The sequence below is a fragment of the Mobula hypostoma genome, chromosome 18 (genome assembly GCF_963921235.1).
Source record: "Mobula hypostoma chromosome 18, sMobHyp1.1, whole genome shotgun sequence".
Lineage (NCBI taxonomy): Eukaryota > Metazoa > Chordata > Chondrichthyes > Myliobatiformes > Myliobatidae > Mobula > Mobula hypostoma.
Window position 1 is genome coordinate 69,781,104 of NC_086114.1, and position 20,350 is coordinate 69,801,453.

Genomic DNA, 20,350 nt, shown 5'->3' on the forward strand with positions numbered 1-20,350 from the left:
GGAGGAGTGTACTGTATAGCTTGCAATATAATAAGGGACTACTTTATGTTTTAGTAACACGTCGTTGAATGCGCTATTAGGCGCGTATTGATCTGTATGTGTGTGTCGAGTTCAGATTATGCCAGTAAATAAAGAACCATGAAACTTAGCTCCCGTCTCCAGCATCTTTATTAATTTTTTAAATTATTATTATTTATTATTATTTGTTGTGTAACCAGGCCACATACACAACAAATGTAAACATTGGACTAAAGTTTGAAATGGAAAGTCACATCAGGTCCCACTATAAGGAATGATATGGTAAATATGGAGGAGGTTCTTTGATCAGAGCTAACTTGGAAATAATGGGGCAGTAGGATGGGAGCCAGAGAGAGGGCTGAAGATGAGATAGATGGCATACTGTACAATTGGACACAGTATGTAGTCAGACTATGAGGATGGACAAGCAGATGATAGGGTAAAACTGCAGACACTAGGATAAGATGAAGTGTAATCTGCAGACAAAATCAAAAACAGTGATATATACAGGAATTATATTTGAATACACGCAGTATACCACTGTGTGGTAACCGGAATCTCCGGAGCAGAAGGCCCCAAAATCCTCGGCTTTGCGTGTTTCAGCGGCCGGGGCAAGGTCGAAGGCACTCGGCAGAGGATAGCGCTCGGGAGGCTGGTCGGAAGCTCGAAGTTTTTGGATGGATGGACAGTGTCGGCTGTGGTCGGCTGCTTCCAAGGCATCAGCAAGTTGATGGTGCCTGGAGGGTTTATGGAAGGGAGTTTCTCCCTTTTGCCGCCTGCTATCGGGGACTCGGGAGTCGATCAACTCGGGGACTTTTGAGACTTTATTTATCATGGTTTGTTCTTGATCAAATTATGATATTGCTTTGCACTGCTGTAACTATATGTTATAATAATGTGGTTCTGTCAGTGTTTGTCTTTGGTTTGTCCTGTTTTCTGTGATATCACTCTGGAGAAACATTGTATCATCTCTTAATGCATGTATGCACTTCTAAATGACAATAAAAAGAGGACTGAGTGTTCTCATAATCTAATCTAATCTAATATGGAATAAGGTCGATGATCTTAGGCATTTAAGAGATTGGCAGGTACGATGTGGGCATCACTGAGTCATGGCTGAAAGAAGATTATAGTTGTGAGCTTAACATTCAAAGATACGCACTGTATGAAAAGGACAGGCAGGGAGGCAGAGGGAATGGGATGAAACACAGAAACAGAAACATAGAAAATAGGTGGAGTAGGCCATTCGGCCCTTCGAGCCTGCACCACCATTCAGTATGATCATGGCTGATCATCTAACTCAGAACCCTGTACCAGCCTTCCCTCCATACCCCCTGATCCCTTTAGCCACAAGGGCCATATCTAACTCCCTCTTAAATATAGCTAATGAACTGGCCTCAACTGTTTTCTGTGGCAGAGAATTCCACAGATTCACCTCTCTCTGTGTGAAGTTTTTCCTAATCCCGGTCCTAAAAGGCTTCCCCTTTATCCTCAAACTGTGACCCCTCGTTCTGGACTTCCCCAACATCGGGAACAATCTTCCTGCATCTAGCCTGTCCAATCCCTTTAGAATTTTATACATTTCAATAAGATCTTCCCTCAATCTTCTAAATTCCAATGAATATAAGCCTAGTCGATCCAGTCTTTCATCATATGAAAGTCCTGCCATCCCAGGAATCAATCTGGTGAACCTTCTTTGTACTCCCTCGATGGCAAGGATGTCTTTCCTCAGATTAGGGGACCAAAATTGCACACAACACTCCAGGTGTGGTCTCACCAAGGCCTTGTACAACTGCAGTAGTACCTCCTTGCTCCTGTACTCGAATCCTCTCGCTATAAATGCCAGCATACCATTTGCCTTTTTCACCACCTGCTGTACCTGCATGTCCACTTTCAATGACTGGTGTATAATGACACCCAGGTCTCGTTGCACCTCCCCTTTTCCTAATTGGCTACTATTTAAATAATAATCTGTTTTCCTGTTTTTGCCACCAAAGTGGATAACCTCACATTTATCCACATTAAATTGCATCTGCCATGAATTTGCCCACTCACCTAACCTATCCAAGTCACCCTGCATCCTCTTAGCATCCTCCTCACAGCTAACACTGCCGCCCAGCTTTGTGTCATCCACAATCTTGGAGATGCTGCACTTAATTCCCTCATCTAAGTCATTAATATATATTGTAAACAACTGGGGTCCCAGCACTGAGCCTTGCGGTACCCAACTAATCACTGCCTGCCATTCTGAAAAGGTCCCGTTTATTCCCACTCTTTGCTTCCTGTCTGCCAACCAATTCTCTATCCACATCAATACCTTACCCCCAATACCGTGTGCCTTAAGTTTGCACACTAATCTCCTGTGTGGGACCTTGTCAAAAGCCTTTTGAAAATCCAAATATACCAGATCCACTGGTTCTCCCCTCCCCTATCCACTCTACTAGTTACATCTCTTCTGGTAAAAAATGAAATCAAATCCTTAGATGGAGGTGACATAGGACCGGAAGATGTAGAATGCTTGTGGGTAGAGCTAAGAAATTGCAAGGGTAAAAAGACCCTGATGGGAGTTATATACAGGTCTCTGAACAGTAGCCAGAATGTGGAATACAAATTACAATGCCAGATAGAAAAGATATACAAAAAGGACAAAGTTAGAAACATAGTAAACCTACAGGCCCTTCGGCCCACAATGCTGTGCTGAACATGTACTTACTTTAGAAATTACCTAGGGTTACTGTGACAGGATCCTGAATTACCCCTATGAACTGTGCTCAATTACCCCTATTAACTGTGCTTTTGAAAAGAGAGAGAGAGAGAGATGAAGACTAACTGTTGGACTGTCACATTAAGGAACGAGAAAGAACTGAGTAACTTTTGGATTTCTGCTGAGTTGGAGATGGCACCGTGCAGCTCGTAAGTTGCTATGGTGACCGAAGGCAGCGTTATTTAATGGACACTTGATGTTATGATTTTCGGCGGGTTGTTGATACTTCTCAAGGACTTTTGCCTGCTTGTATTTCTTATACAGAGAGAGGAAGGAGGAGTTATTTGAATGACAGCTGACGCTCAGCATGGGAAGATAAAATAGGAGGTCAGATGATAGACCTCGGACACATGTTTGGACACTGAATGAGCATTGTCGTGCCCGCAAGAAAAGTAGGTTGGAGGGTCGATCAGGCGAATTGATCCGTCGCTCTTGCAGTGGGAAACGGAAAGGGGTTGACTGGTGGGGAGTTGTCCATGTGTCCACCCTCACCTGGGGGATAGCTCCACCACAGAAAACCGGTCCCCTTTGTTAAAGTCACAGTCGATGACTTTTAAAGGATTTCGAAGTACATCGAGGAGATCGACGGCATCAGCTCACCTGAAGACTCAAATCGCTCCCTCTCTCTCTCTCTCTCTCCATCACTACTCAACTCAATACCATGAACTGAACTGAACTGAACTTTACTCATCATCGTAAGACTGTATCTTTTTACCCCTAGACTTAATGAAGCTTGGTTTTTCATACACCTATTTCCACACTTACTGATATACTTACTTATTTATATAATCATTGCTAACCTGTTTGATTTATCTACATTTATATTACTGTATTGCATAGTTACTAATAAATATTATTAGTTTATAGCAATATTGGACTCCAAAGTGTTTTCCATTTCCGTTGGTTCTTTATTCCCATCACGGGGTACGTGACAGTTACCCATAGCCCTTTATTTTCCTAAGCTCCATGTACCTATTCTAGAGTCTTTTGAAAGACCCTATTGTATCCACCTCCACCACCGCCACCGGCAGCCCATTCCATGCACTCACCACTTTCTGTGTAAAAAACTTACCCCTGACATCTCCTTCGTACCTACTTCCAAGCACCTTAAAATTGTGCCCTCTTGTGTTAGCCATTTCAGCCCTGGTAAAAAGCCTCTGACTATCCACACGATCAGTGCCTCTTATCATCTTATACACCTCTATCACGTCACCTCTCATCCTGTGTCGCTCCAAGGATAAAAGACCAAGTTCACTCAACCTATTTTCATAAGGCATGCTCCCCAATCCAGGCAACATCCTTGTAAATCTCCTCTGCACCCTTTCTACGGTTTCCACGTCCTTCCTATAGTGAGGCGACCAGTACTGAGCACAGTACTCCAAGTGGGGTCTGACTAGGGTCCTATATAGCTGTAACATTACTTCTCGGCTCTTAAACTCAATCCCACGATTGATGAAGGCCAATGCACCATATGCCGCCTTAACCACACAGTCAAAAAAGTTTCTGGTGAACGCAGCAGGTCAGGCAGCATCTCTAGGTAGAAGTAGAGTCGACGTTTCGGGCCGAGGCCCTTCATCCTGATGACCTGAAAAGTCGACTCTACCTCTTCCTAGACAGTCCTGACGAAGGGTCTTGGCCCGAAATGTCGACTCTCCCTCTTCCTAGAGATGATGCCTGGCATGCTGTGTTCACCAGCAACTTTTATGTGTGTTGCTTGAAATTCCAGCATCTGCAGATTTCCTCATGTTTGAGTCAACCTGCACAGCAGCTTTGAGTGTCCTATGGACTCGAACCCCAAGATCCTTCTGATCCTCCACACTGCCAGGAGTCTTACCTTTTAATACTATATTCTGCCATCATATTTGACCTACTCAAATGAACCACCTCACACTTACCTGGGTTGACCTCCATCTGCCACTTCTCAGCCAGTTTTGCATCCTATTGATGTCCCGCTGTAACCTCTGACAGCCCTCCACACTGTCCACAACACACCCAACCTTTGTGTCATCAGTAAATTTACTAACACATTCCTCCACTTCCTCATCCAGGTCATTTATAAAAATCACGAAGAGAAGGGGTTCCAGAGCAGATCCCTGAGGCACACCACTGGTGACCGACCTCCATGCAGAATATGACCTGTCTACAACAACTCTTTGTCTTCTGTGAGCAAGCCAATTCTGGATCCCTTTGGATCCCATACCTGCTTACTTTCTCAATAAGCCTTGCTGAAATCCATATACACTACATCTACATCTCTACCTTCATCAATGTGTTTCATCACATCCCCAAAAAATTCAATCAGGCTCATAAGGCACAACCTGCCTTTGACAAAGCCTTGCTGACTATTCCTAATCATATTATGCCTCTTCAAATGTTCATAAATCCTGCCTCTCAAGATCTTTTCTGTCAATTTACCAACCACTGAAGTAAGAATCACTGGTCTATAATTTCCTGGGCTATCTCTACTCCATTTCTTGAATGAAGGAACAGCATCTGCAACCCTCCAATCCTCTGGAACCCCTCCCGTCCCCATTGATGATGCAAAGATCATTGCCAGAGGCTCAGCAACCTCCTGCCTTGCCTCCCACAGTAATCTGGGGTATATCTCGTTCCGCCCCGGTGACTTATCAACTTGGTGCTTTCCAAAAGCTCCAGCACATCCTCTTTCTTAATGCCTATATGCTCAAGCTTTTCAATCTGCTGGAAGTCATCCCTACATTTGCCAAGGTTCTTTCCGTAGTGAATATTGAAGCAAAGTATTCACTATGGAAAAGTTACTAGAGTCATGGGGGATTTCAAAATGCAGGTGGATTGGGACAATCTCAAAAGAGGAAATTTGTACAATGCCTTTTTAGAGCAGCTTGTGGTTGAGCTCACTAGCAGACCTGCAGCTCTGAATTGGGTGTTATGCAATGACCTAGATTTGAACTGGGAGCTAGCTTCAGGTAAAGGAACCCTTACGAGATGGTGATCATATGTTAGAATTCGCCCTACAAATTTCAGAGGGAGAAAATAAAGTCAGATGTGTCAGTATCACAGCAGAGTAAAGGGAATTACAGAGGCATGAAAGAGGAGCAAGGTTGATTGAAAGGATACACTAGCAGGGATGAAGTAGTATTCCAAAGGGATAATGAGGCAACAGTGGCTGACAAGGGAACTCATGGCCAACATAGAAACATAGAGAACATAAATGCAAAAGACAGGACAAATAATACAGCAAAATTAGTGGGAAGTTAGATGATTGGGAAGCTTTTAAAAACCAACAGAAGGCAACTAAAAAAGTCAGAAGGAGGGAAAAGATGAAATATGAAGGGAAATTAGGCAATAATATCAAAGAGGATACCAAAGGGTTTTCAGATACAGTATATATAGGATAAATTACAGAATAGTTAATAGAGTAAAAGAGAGGTGAGAGTGGATACCAGACTACTAGAAAAAGACACTAGAGAGGTAGTAATGGGGGACAATCAAATGGGCAGATGAAATTAATGAATATTTTATGTCACTCTTCACTGTGGAAGACATCAGCACAGCGGTCCCCAACCGCAAAGCATGCGCTACTGGGCCACAAGGAAACGATATGATTTGGCGACGGGAGTCAGCTGCACCTTTCCTCATTCCTTGTCATGTCCACTGTTAAGCCATTACACATGTGAGGTCATTACCCGCACGTCATCCATGTCAGCGCGGGAAGAAGATCAACGCCTCGAGCTTGCAAATGACGGCAGGCTGAAAAGTATGTTTGACATAACATCTCTGCCGGCATTCTGTATCTCAAAGTCAAGGCTAAATATCCTGAGATAGCCACGAAAGCACTGAAAACGTTGCTTCCATTTCCAAAATATCTCTGCAATGAATGCAACGAAAACCAAATTGCGTAATAGACTGGACATAAGGAACCTTGTTCGAGTATCGCTGTCTCCCATCACCCCTCGATGGGACCATCTTGTTGCAGGGAAACAAGCCTGGGGCTCCCACTGATTCAGCGATATTGGCGTGTTGCAATGATTTTATATGTTCATACGGGGAAAATATGTGCTGTGTGTTTAATATCCAAACGTTGCTTAAAATGTTATGATGCTATTGACTTACTTATATAACCATATAACAATTACAGCACGGAAACAGGCCATCTCTGCCCTTCTAGTCCGTGCCGAAAGCTACTCTCACCTAGTCCCACCGACCTGCACTCAGCCCATAACCCTCCATTCCTTTCCTGTCCATATACTTATCCAATTTTTCTTTAAATAATATCGAACCTGTCTCTACCACTTCTACTGGAAGTTCGCTCAACACTTACTTCAAGCTCCCCTGTCCTTCCCTGATAATTGACTTATCACTATATTCATGCGAGGAAAATATGTGCTGTGTGTTTAATATTAAATTCGTTAGACAAACCCTTTTAGAAATGAAATTGAGTGTATTAGCCACTTCTCACCTATATTCCGGTCGTGATTAACACACCCCAGCCCCCCAAAAGAATCGCCAAAAAGGATTTGTAGAAAAAAATCAGCACGTACACGCATGTGTAAGGCACGCATGCGCACAGGTGCCCGCACAAGGCTTCATGGTCATTGTAGTCTCACGGTGTAAGCAACGTATTTGGCTCGACTCTTGTCCGTTGGCAACCCTACCCCACCCCGCCACACCCCCCCCCCCCGCGTCGGCCGGTCCGCAAGAATATTGTCAATATGAAACCGGTCCGCAGTGCAAAAAAGGTTGGGGACCCCTGCATTAGGAGTATGCCAGAAGTTCAAGAGTGTCAGGGACGAAAGTAAGTTTAGTTCCTATTACTAAGGAGAAGGTACTTAAAGGTCTGAAAGTAGATAACTCATCTGAACCAGATGGACTGCACTTCAGGGGTTCTGAAAGAGGTGGCTAAGAGATTGTGGAGGCATTAGTAATGATCTTTCAAAAATCACTAGCTTCTGGAATAGTTCCGGAAGACTAGAATATTGCAAATGTCACCCCACTCTTCAAGAAGGGAGGGAGGCAGAAGGAAGGAAATTATAGGCCAGTTCACATGACTTCAGCAGATGGGAAGATGTTGGAGTCTATTATTAAGCATGAAGTTTCACAGTACTTGGAGGCACGTGATAAAATAGACCAATGTCAGCAGGGTTGTCTTGCCTGACAAATCTGTAGGGATTCTTTAAGGAAATAACAGACAGCATAGATGTTAACAAGTTAATACGGTATTACAGGAAAGGGATCAGTATGGGTAGAAACCTGGCTGACTGGCAGCAGGATGCAAAGAGTGGGAATAAAGGGAATAAAGGGTAACTGCTGGTGATAAATGGTTTTAGGCCACTTCTTTTCAAGTCATATGTCAACTATTTGGATGATGGAATTTTGTGGCCAAGTTTGCAGATGATTTTAAGATAGGTGAAGGGACGGCTAGTGCTGAGGAAGCAGGGAGGCTGCAGATGGACTTGGCCAAACTGGGAGAATGAGCGAATAAATAGCAGATGGAATATAGTGTGGAGAAGTGTATGGTCATGCACTTTGGTAGCAGGAATAAAAGCACAGACAATTTTGCAAATGGGAAGATAATTCAAAAATCAGGGGTACAAAGGGATTGGAAATCCTTGTACAGGATTCCCAGCTTAACTTCCAGGTTGAGTCAGTGCTAAGGAGGAAAATAAAATGTTAGCATTCATTTTCAGAGGACTAGAATATCAAAGCAAGGATGTAATACTGAGACTTTATAAGGCATTGATCAGACCCACTGGAACACCAACAACAGATCCTGTATCTCTCATCAAGTGACACCCCATACTGTAACACCAGCAACAGATCTTTAATTGTCATAAAGTAACTCCACGGCTCATAACACCAGCAACAGATTCTGCAACGGTCACAAAGTGATTCTCCAGCCTGCAACACCAGCAACAGATATAATAACTGTCATAAAGTGACTCCCTGGCTTGTAGCAGAGGTAACAGGTCCTCTAACTGTGACAAAATGTCATCCCGGCCTGTAACACTAGCAACAGACCCTTTAACTGTCATAAAGCTGCACTTTTACCTTGGGCACAGAATAGCGTTTCCTTAAGGTTGTTATAGCCGGGGGTGGTAATGGGGGGCAAGCTCCCACTACCTATTAAATGCCTCTGACAACCAAGCCCAGTTCCAGGTCGTCATGTGTGGTTTAGCTACTAAGCCAGGCAGAAATGTTTCTACTGACAGGTGAAGGGGCAAAGGAGGACTGGCACCTTAAAGCCAGCTGCTTTGGACAGATGGGGCTCGTCAGCCGTGTTTGGCAATTCATTTAGGAGAAGGAAAATCTCAAAACTTCACTCCCTTATGGCTATACCCAGTCAAGGGAAAGACTTCAGGAATAAACCCTGAAGGAAAATTCCGCAGCCAGAGTCCCCAGAGGGCTTCCAGTCTGTTTGAGCTGACCGGAATTGCACTGACACCGGTAAGCACAAAGGAGGGGGGCTGGCAGTTCTGGTAAATAACAGATGGTGCAATCCTGGGCATATTACGATCAAGGAACGTGTTTGTAGCCCGGATATTGAACTTTTTGCTGTTGGACTCCGGCCATATTATTTGCCAAGGGAAATCTTGCATGCAATTGTGGTTGTTGTGTACATCCCTCCCTCTGCCAACCCGACGTTGGCATGTAACATCATTGACACCGTCATAGCCAGATTACAAACCCAGCACCCAAGTGCCTTCATTACCTTCTTGGGTGACTTCAACCAGGTTGCCATGGCTAGAACACTGCCCAACTTCACGCAGTATGTCAGCTGTACAACCAGAGGGGAAAGGACACTGGATTTGATGTACACTAATGTTAAGGATGCACACAGCTCCTCTCCCCTCCCCCCACTGGGGAAGGTCAGATCACAACCTGGTGCATCTAAAACCCTGCTACGTGCCTCTGGTGAAGAGTAAACCTGCAACCTCGAGGACAGTGAGGAAATGGTCGGAGGAGGCTTATGAGGCGCTCCAGGGTTGTTTTGAGGTGACGGACTGGCAGGCACTCTGTGAGCCACATGGAGAGGATATTGATGGGCTCACAGAATGCATCACTGATTACATCAACTTCTGTGTGGACTGCAATGTTCTGACAAGAACTGTCCTTTGTTATTCAAATAAAAAGCCATGGGTGACAAAGGACATTAAGGACATCCTGAACGCTAAAAAGAGGGCGTTTAGAGATGGAAATAGGGAGGAGCTGAGGGCAATACAGAAGGACCTGAAAGCCAGGGTCAGGGAGGCTAAAGACAGGTACGGGGGAAGCTTGAGTGGAAACTCCAGCAGAACAACATGAGAGAGGTCTGGAGGGGGATGAGGACCATCACTGGGTTCCGGCAAACTAGCAGCAGAGGAGCTGAAGGCAGTGTGGACAGGGCCAACAAACTTAACCTGTTCTTTAACAGATTTGACATTGTGGCCCCTGCCCAAACCCCACATGAGCCATCTGTTGTTGGCCCCCAACCAACACATATTCCACTCTCCCCTCCTACCCCTCCTCACAGTCCCCCACCCTGCTCTCATGACTATACCTCTTCCCCACACGAAACCACCACGGTGGGCTTCACAGCTGAACAGGTGAGAAGACAGCTGAAACATCTCAACCCAAGCAAGGCTGCAGGACCGGATGGTGTCAGTACCAGGGTGCTCAAAGCCTGTGCCCCTCAGCTATGTGGAGTACTTCGCCATGTATTCAACCTGAGCCTGAGTCTCCAGAGGGTTCCTGTGCTGTGGAAGACGTCCTGCCTTGTCCCTGTGCCGAAGACGCTGTGCCCCAGCGGCCTCAATGACTACAGACCGGTGGCAATGACCTCCCACATCATGAAGACCCTGGAGAGACTTGTTCTGGAGCTGCTCCGGCCTATGGTCAGGCCACACTTAGATCTGCTCCAGTTCGCCTACCAGCCCCGACTAGGAGTTGAGGATGCCATCGTCTACCTGCTGAACCGTGTCTACACCCACCTGGACAAGCCAGCGAGCACTGTGAGGGTCATGTTTTTTGACTTCTCCAGTGTGTTCAACACCATCCGCCCTGCTCTGCTGGGGGAGAAGCTGACAGCGATGCAGGTGGATGCTTCCCTGGTGTCATGGATTCTTGATTACCTGACTGGCAGACCACAGTACGTGTGTTTGCAACATTGTGTGTCTGACAGAGTGATCAGCAGCACTGGGGCTCCACAGGAGACTGTCTTGTCTCTCTTTCTCTTCACCATTTACACCTCGGACTTCAACTACTGCACAGAGTCTTGTCATCTTCAGAAGTTTTCGGATGACTCTGCCATAGTTGGATGCATCAGCAAGGGAGATGAGGTTGAGTACAGGGCTACAGTAGGAAACTTTGTCACATGGTATGAGCAGAATTATCTGCAGCTTAATGTGAAAAAGTCTAAGGAGCTGGTGGTAGACCTGAGGAGAGCTAAGGTAACAGTGACCCCTGTTTCCATCCAGGGGGTCAGTGTGGACATGGTGGAGGATTATAAATACCTGGGGATACGAATTGACAATAAACTGGACCGGTCTAAGAACACTGAGGCTGTCTACAAGAAGGGTCAGAGCCGTCTCTATTTCCTGAGGAGACTGAGGTCCTTTAACATCTGCCGGACGATGCCGAGGATGTTCTACGAGTCTGTGGTGGCCAGTGCTATCATGTTTGCTGTTGTGTGCTGGGGCAGCAGGCACCAACAGAATCAACAAACTCATTAGTAAAGCCAGTGATGTTGTGGGGATGGAACTGGACTCTCTGATGGTGGTGTCTGAAAAGAGGATGCTGTCTAAGTTGCATGCCATCTTGGACAATGTCTCCCATCCACTACATAATGTACTGGTTGGGCACAGGAGTACATTCAGCCAGAGACTCATTCCACCGAGATGCAACACTGAGCATCATAGGAAGTCATTCCTGCCTGTGGCCATCAAACTTTACAACTCCTCCCTTGGAGGGTCAGACACCCTGAGCCGATAGGCTGGTCCCTGGACTTATTTCACAATTTACTGGCATAATTTACATATTACTATTTAACTATTTATTACTATTTTCTATTACCATTTATTATTTCTATGACTGTTACTATTTACTAATAGTAATATTACTATTACGATTTCTATTACTATTTATTATTTATGGTGCAACTGTAACGAAAACCAATTTCCCCCAGGATCAATAAATTATGACTATGACTAATGCAATCCCACATCCAGTTCAATATCGTACTGCCCAGGCTTGCGTATCAGCTGGACAGCTAGAACACAACACGTGGACAACTCTGACCGATGGAGGCCTCAGACTCAGACTCAGACTCAGGAAGAGTGCAATTAGCTGCACTGGCAGCTGGTCCGGATGGAATACCTGGCCCTGTGCTCAGAGTCTATGCAGGGCAGTTGGCCAGGGTCTTCATGGACATTTTTAATCTGTCCCTGGCCACACAAGTTATCCCCACAAGCTTCAAGGTCACCACCATCATGCCAGTGCCGAAGCATTCCACTGCCACGGGCCTGAATGACTTCCGTCCAGTTGCACTGACCCCCAAAGTGCTTTGAGAGACTGGTTCTATCACATCTGAAATCCTGTCTGCCCACTACCCGGGAATCCCATCAATTTGCCTTTCGCACCAACAGGTCAACAGAGGATGCCATCCCCACGGCACTTCACTCTGCCCTGATCCACCTGGACAGCCCCAACTCTTACGTCAGAATGCTGCTCATTGACTTTAGCTCGGCATTCAATACTGTGATCCCCTCCGAGCTGATCGCCAAACTTCGCCAGCTTGGTATCAGCTCATCCCTCTGCAATTGGACCTTGGACTTTCTGACTAACAGACCCCAATCAGTTAAGTTAGATAACCTCTCCTCCTCCACTCTCACCGTGAACACCGGCGTGCCTCAAGGCTGTGTGCTGAGCCCTCTTCTGTACTCCCTTTTCACCTATGACTGTGTTCCTGTACATGGTTCTAACTCCATAATCAAGTTCGTAGACGACACCACGGTGGTTGGCCTGACCAGAGGGGATGATGAGACGGCCTACAGGGACGAGGTCCAGCACCTGGCTGCGTGGTGTGCCAACCGCAACCTGGCCCTTAACACCCAGAAGACCAAGGAGATCATTGTGGACTTCAGGCATGCTAGGAGCCATGCTCACGTCCCCATCTACATCAACAATGCTGTCGTGGAGCATGTATCAAGCTTCAAATTCCTTGGTGTTCACATTTCCAAGGATCTCACCTGGTCCCTGAACTCCTCCATCCTGATCAAAAAGGCACAACAGCGTCTTTATTTCCTGCAGCGCATCAAGAAAGCTCACCTCTGTCCCAGGATACTGATGGACTTTTACTGCTGTACCATTGAGAGCATACTCACCAACTGCATTTCAGTGTGTTATGGCAATTGTTCCATATCGGACTGCAAAGCACTCCAACGTGTGGTGAAATCTGCCCAGCACCCAATTGCCCATCATTTAGATCATCTACCATAAACGCTGCCTGGGCAGGGCGAAAAGCATTATCAAGGATGCATCTCACCCGAACCATGGGCTTTTCACTCTTCTCCCATCCGCTAGGCACTACAGGAGCCTCCGCTCCCGCACCAGCAGGCACAGATAGAGCTTCTTCCCTGAGGCTGTGACCCTGCTGAACCTCACATCACAGCGCTAAGCAGTATTGCATCCATATTGTATTGTCTCAGTACTTTTATATTTGTGTGCTATAGCACTTACTTTTTATTCACAGTTATTTCGTAAATAACACTATTCTTTGCATTTCTGGTCAGATGCTAACTGTGTATTTCATTGGCTTTGTATCTGTACTCGGCACAATGACAATAAAGTTGAATCTAACCTAAAGAGCAAAGTTTGATGAAGTTTTTCATGCAAAGATGATGAGAACAAAGAACTCACAACGGTGGCAGTGTCTAAATCCATTAAAGAAACTCCTACAGTCAATAGCTGCAGTAATGAGGCCCTTAACAAATTCACAAGCCAACAACCAGTCACACAGATCTACAGCTGAGTATTAATCTCTGGTTCATCCATTCATTTACTATTTTCCAGCACTGTTGAGGGCAGGAGGCTGGTCTTTGAGCCGTGATAAAACAAATAAAGCCACCATACCTGCCACAACTTGTTCCACACAGGTAAGGGAAATGTCATGTTCCTCCAGCAGCAGGTTTCTGTACTGAAGTTTCTGTGGTTCAACAGTTAAAAGCTAGAATTAAAATGTATCTTTTCACATTTGAGGGACATTAAGAACTGTAACAGCTTTATTTGGCATTGTGGTTTAATATAACAATGAAAACATCAAGCATTGCGGATTGAGAATGTATGCATACAAACAAGTAAAAAAAGCTGGGGTAAACTGCTCCACTTCTTGTGCCTGTTCCTGAATTCACTATGTTCCTTCTCATCTCATTGGTAACAGTCATCTTCAGTAACTTCCTTCCTTATACAGGCACAAGAGGCAGAATCCTGAGAGCTGGATGGCTCATGCCCTACTCAACCAACACTTCAACCTACTCCACGATCAATCCAACCCTTCCCTCTCATGTCGCCCTCTATTCGTAGCCAATTCAACCCTTCCCTCTCACATAGCCCTCTATTTTTCCTTGCTAGATCACACAACTCTTCTGCTTTCTCTTTCCGTATCAAAGACAATACTTCACGACTATCAGTGACTTGCTTTCGCCACTCTCTTCGGTCTGGGTGAAAAATAGCCTCTAAATCTCTTACCTTGAGCTCTACGTCTACAGCCTCTTGCTTCATTCAGCTCTGATATGCAGAAACCTTTCCTGCGGTCTGCTCTACCCATCATTATGTCCGTCGTCTGATGTTGGCAATCATGGTCCCATAAACATGATTATTCTTGGCGAAGTTTTCTACAGAAGGGGTTTTGTCATAGACTTCTTCTGGACAGTGTCTTTACAAGATGGGTGACCCTGGCCATTATCAAGACTCTTCAGAGATTGTCTGCCTGGTGTCTGTGTTGCATTACCAGGATTTGTAATGTGCACCGACTGCTCATACAACTATCCACCATCTGCTCCCATGGCTTCATGTAACCCTGATCCGGGGGCGGGGGGGGCAGGTGGCTAAACACGTGCTGCACCTTGCCCAACGGTGACCTGCAGGCTAGTGAAGAGAAGAAGCGCCTTTGGTAGAGACATATCTCCACCCCAGCACCTGGACTCTATCTATATCCCTCATAATTTTTCATACCTCTATCATGTTCCCTCTTAACTTCCTCCACCTCAGAGAGAAAGACTCAGCTTCTTCACCATCTCCTCATAACTAGCCCTGGTGAGTCTCCTCTGCACCGTCTGCAGTGCTATCAGTGGTGACCAGAACTGCACACAATACTTCAGCTGAGATTTTATAAAGTTGAAGCATAACCTTCTGTATTTGATCCCCAACTAACGAAGGCCAGAATTCCATATGTCTTCTTAACCATGTTGTCAACCTGCACTGCCACCTTCAAGGATCTATTTGCATTCCGAAATCCCTCTGTCCCTCAATACTTCCGAAGACCCGACTACTCATGGTGTACATCCTTGCCTCATTGGTACTCCAAAAACTGCATCACCTCACATCTGTCTGGATTAAACTCTACCTGGCATTCCTCAGCCCATTTCACCAACACATTGATATCTGTCTGCAGCTATGACTACCTTCCAGACTATCAACAACTCCACCACCAACCTTTATGTCATCCATGAACGTACTGACCATGACTGCCACATCCAATTCATTCAGTGATATTACAAACGAGGGTCCCAGTATCAATCCTGAGGAGAACCCACATCTTTACTCTCTGTCTCCTATTCCTTCACTTTACTGGCACTAATTCCAAGAATGCAATGCAATGCCTGCTGCGTACTATACCGAGGTCTCGGCCAAATACGGGACTTGGTCTAGTACCTGCATCTCCTCATTTCTGCACGAACTCCAAAATGAACTGGTAGTTCTCTCATGTCTGCTTGCTGACCTTCCATTGAGCACCACAACTGCAGGTGAACACTATGTTCCCTTCATCCAGGAAGCTACATCGAGAGCCCTTCCTGTTCACCCACACTATACTAATGAAGCTAATCTCCCATCAGATCTTCAATGTAATGCTAGAAAGCCATAACCCCCAATGAATCATTCTCCACACCTTCACTGCCAATTGATTTAATAATTATTTGTCACATGTACATCAACACATTGAAACATACAGTGAAATGTGTCATTTGGATCAACGAGCAACAACATGAGGGCATGCTGAGGGCAGCCCGTACATGTCGACATGCTTTTAGTGCCAACGTACCATCCCCACAATTTGCTAATCCTAACCCATTGTCTTTGGAATGTAGGAAGTAATCAGAGAACCCGGAGAAAATCTACCTGGTCAAGGGGAGTACGTACAAACCTGCGGTGAGAATTGAGCCCTGATCACTGGTGCTGTCAATCATTTGCTAGCCACTACACTACCATGTAGCCCACAAGGCCATGCTGTGCCTTACCTTAATCAGCCTATATATAGATTCAAGTCTTGCATTATCCTAGTTATGGGTGCCTTGCATTTCATTTTCCATGTTACTATACGTTTAGGAGCCCAAAGATACTTCTAACCAAAGGTTTATTCCTTTTTCTATTTCTGTGCTCCATCCAAACTGATCGCACCATTTAGGTTTCTGACACAAGGTCCTTCCTCTCCACTGCCTTGGCCCCACCCTTTATTATCAGACTTCACCAAAATTAAACCACCTCGAATTTTTCATTTGTAAGTTTATTCACTTTGTAACCACATCTTACTACGCAATAGATCTTACCCATTGAGTTAAATTCTGCTATTAATTCAACTATCTTGCTGTCTTTTAGCAAATTTGTACTTTCCATCAGTAATTGGAAAAGAATTATGCAATCAAAGTACCTTGTACCTAAATGCAGTGTGAGGAAATGGAAAAAAACCTTGTAATCATTCCACCAAATATAGGTATGGCAACAAGAGTTTGAGGATACTTCCCAAATGTGCTAAACTTATTGGGGTAGCTCGTCAGATTTCACTACAATCTTTGCACCTATCTGTTTTTTAACTAATCTAGCTAAACTATCTGAATCAAGCAAACATGGAACATAATTTGCTAACACTGTGCTCACATGAAGTGTTTCCTAACAACCATGAGGAAATCATTCAGTTTCCTATCCTCACTCAGTTGGCCAGAAATTGTTACACAGATAAACTGACAACAACTAGATTTTCCACTCCACTTGCTACGCCATGTATCATGAACCTTTCTGTTTGCATCCTTAATATTAATTTCATAACCGTCCTGTCAGGGAAGGAAAAGGTCGCTCTCAGGCTGGCAGACTGTGGCAGTGGGTGGTAAGGATTGATGGACATCAGATATTCACACCAGCAAATGTCACATTTCTAAATATGCTGAAGACACAAAATTAGGCAGGATTGTGAGTTGGGAGATGGATGTAGCTATGCTTCAAGGGGCAACTGAGTGGCAAGAACACAGTAGGCAGAATATAATGTGGAAAAACGTGCAGGGTACTTTGAACTGGTGACAAAGGCTGATGAGACTGTTTTCCTTGTACACACACCATTGAAAGCTAACATCAAATTGGAGCAAGCAGTTAAGGAGAATGTTTGCTGATCTTTGTATTCGACTATAGTAGTAAAGATTTCTTACTGGAGTAAAAGAAAAGTGAGAGACGACCTGACTTAAACACAAAATTCTGAGGGTTATAACAGGGTCCATGTGAAGAGGATATTTATTCTCGTTGGAAAATCTAAAACTATGGCCAGTGTTTAAAGATAATTGGTCATCCATTTTTTAAAAAAAGATGAGGTTCAGTCACTGAGGTCATCCAAAACAGATTATTACTGGTTTCTGGATACTAGCGATTTGAGGGATATTCGGATAGGCAAGAAAAAGCAGCTCGAGATCAGCCCCAATCTTAATAAATAATGGAACTGCTCATGAAGTCAAATGGCCTATTCCTGCTTCTAATTAATAAACTCTTTTAAAACAAAAGCAGTGATCAAGAGCAACCTAAAGGATGCAGGCAGTATTTCCTCTGCCTCTTCACCATCTTCCAGGAGAGAGCCATAAAATGTGTAGCCCCCCCCCAATAATAAATTTATAACACCGCGTCATTACTGTCTAATGCACTGTGCTTCACTTGGGTAACATTCGTCTCTTTATTCACATGCTGTGCATTACATGGTATAACTGTCCTTGCAAAAGATTCTCATTTCAGGCCATCCACTGCGTCTCTCTTTCCTTCTCCAAAATTCCCCTGGACTTCACATCTTCATCTCTGGCCCTTAATGCTGCCACTTCCTCCGACCAATCCTTCAATCTTGTCTTTTGTCCTAATTTAGGACCATTTATTTGATGGTCCAACCTCTCCATTAAAAACACTGATGATTGGCCAGCTCCAGCAATGATGCAACAAAAGCAATGGTGAGCCTAAAAATTAGGAAATCAGTCACCAACCCCAGGCCAGCTCTCCAAGTTGGCCTACACTCATTCTTTATTTTAACAACTGTTAAAATGTTTCCTTTTCAATGGTTAATTTGCTGAAACCCTTTCTGATTTATCCCATAAGACTCAATTCAAGTCACCACACACATAGCAAAATAATTTTCAGCTTTGCATTGGTTCTGTTATCAATCCCCGTATTCTGTGTGCTGGTTACCTATTTACACTTCTGCCAGCAGTTCCAGCCCAGGTTTTAAGAAATACCAATTCCAGTCTGATTAAAATATTCCAGTGAAATGCTGAAGGTTTACAAACCCGAAAATGTGCCACATCCTTTGTGATAAAAGAGATCTTGAAGTTGGTACAGAGTAGGGTTCCATAGAGGTCATGAGCACTTGTGTCTGTAGCAATGCATTTTCTGACATTGCTGGTCTCGCTCACCACAAGTTCCCCTGAAATAAACCAGATGTACATCAGAGTTATCTTACTGTCCAGCCTAGTGGCCGCCACAAACTGTTCTCTAGGAAAGACAACATTTCAGAACCTGCTATTCCAACTGACCCCAGAGTGAGCTTCATCAGACTGGTGGACAAATGGCACGAGGAAAGGACGGACTTTGCAAGTCATCTTCTCAGAATTGATTTATTTTTGCACATTGATTTTTTCTCAGTCTTTATCCATGTGCAGTTTTTCATTGATTCTATTGCATTTCTTTATTTTCCTGTAAATGGTGTATAAAATGACACATACAGCATATTCTTTGATAATAAATTTATTTTGAGCATTGTAGGAAGGTGAACAAGAAAGTGTCATCCTTCAGATACTTCTCATTATTCTGTTAATTTAGACGACTGTAAATTAAAAGAATAAATTTTAGTTTCTGAGGACAATGACCTTCTGCACAAGTAGCCTGGGCAGTGGACAGGTGGGGAAAGAGAAGGATGATCCCACTCTCATTATTGACTGGCACCTGACATACCAATACCACTCAGGGCTGTTTATTACGTGCCAGAGTCCTGACAAACTTCCCCTCACTAATCCATCTCTCATCCTACAATTCATCAGCAGATACATATCTCAACAGCACCTCTGCAACTTACTTCTGAACTAATTTTTTTTTCCAGAAAATAAATTCTGTGTGAACCAAACAAATGCTGACAACACGCCCACAGTAAAGAACAATTATGTACAGACTGGGCCATGAAAATAGACAAAGAAAAGTCTGTGTTAAGTAGAGGGTGGGGGGCAGGTGAAGGTGAGAGATTCTGTGGATTCTGGAAATCTCAGTAAGTCAGCCACATCTATGGAAAGGAAAGTTGAGACCCTTCATCAGGATTCTGGCTATAAGGTGAATGTTTCTTTTGAAACACTTTTATCCACTTGGCCACTTGGCCTTTCAGGCATCATTTAGCAAGTGTGACTGTAACTAAATAATGTGTAGTTAGTAGATAACACCCATGAGTCTGTCCCCTCCTTATGGCTCAGTAGATGGTAGATTTGGGACTTGCCATAAACTACAATGTTGACATCTCCTCAACCCCCACCCCAAAAAACTCCTCCCCACCTTCACCAAACACCTCTCCACCCCTCTGAACAACCACTCCGTACCACCTCAAACAACTACTCCCTACTCCCACCAAACACCTTCACACCCTCCTGAACAACTCCCCACCACCACAAACTACCACTCCTCCTCTCCCCCCTCCATCTCTCCTTTCCCTCCCTCCTCCTTACCCTCTCATTCCCCCTCCCACCCTACTGCCTTCTCTTTGCCCCCTTCCTCACCTCATTATGGAAAGAGTGTGGAGGCTTCAGAAAGGCTGCAGAGGAGATTTACCAGGACACTGACTTGATTAGAGAGCATGTCCTATGAGTAAAGGTTGAGTGAGCCAGGGCTTTTTCCTTTGGAGAGAGGCAGGATGAGAAGTGATGTGATAGAGGTGTATAACATTGTGGTTAGCATAGATAGATGACAGCCAGCACCTTTTGCCTAAGTGGCAATGGCCAATACCAGAGGATATCTGTTTAAGGTGAGTGGAAGAAAGTTTAGGGGAGATGTTGGAGGTAGTTTTTTTTTACACAGAGAATGGTGAATGCCTGGATTACCCTGCAGAGGGTAGTGGTG

General features: G+C 44.6%; 1 protein-coding gene across 2 annotated transcripts in view; it reads right to left on the reverse strand.

Moving 5' to 3' along the window:
* The window catches only part of mtmr10 (myotubularin related protein 10), a 116,514-nt gene that overhangs the window by 84,627 nt on the left and 11,537 nt on the right, over positions 1-20,350 (reverse strand). For both annotated transcript variants that reach the window (XM_063071091.1, XM_063071090.1), the window contains 2 exons: positions 18,541-18,677; positions 13,868-13,940 (listed from right to left, as the gene is read on the reverse strand). In XM_063071091.1, the coding sequence (XP_062927161.1) occupies positions 13,868-13,940; positions 18,541-18,677 (210 nt within the window). The remainder of the gene's footprint in view (positions 1-13,867; positions 13,941-18,540; positions 18,678-20,350) is intronic.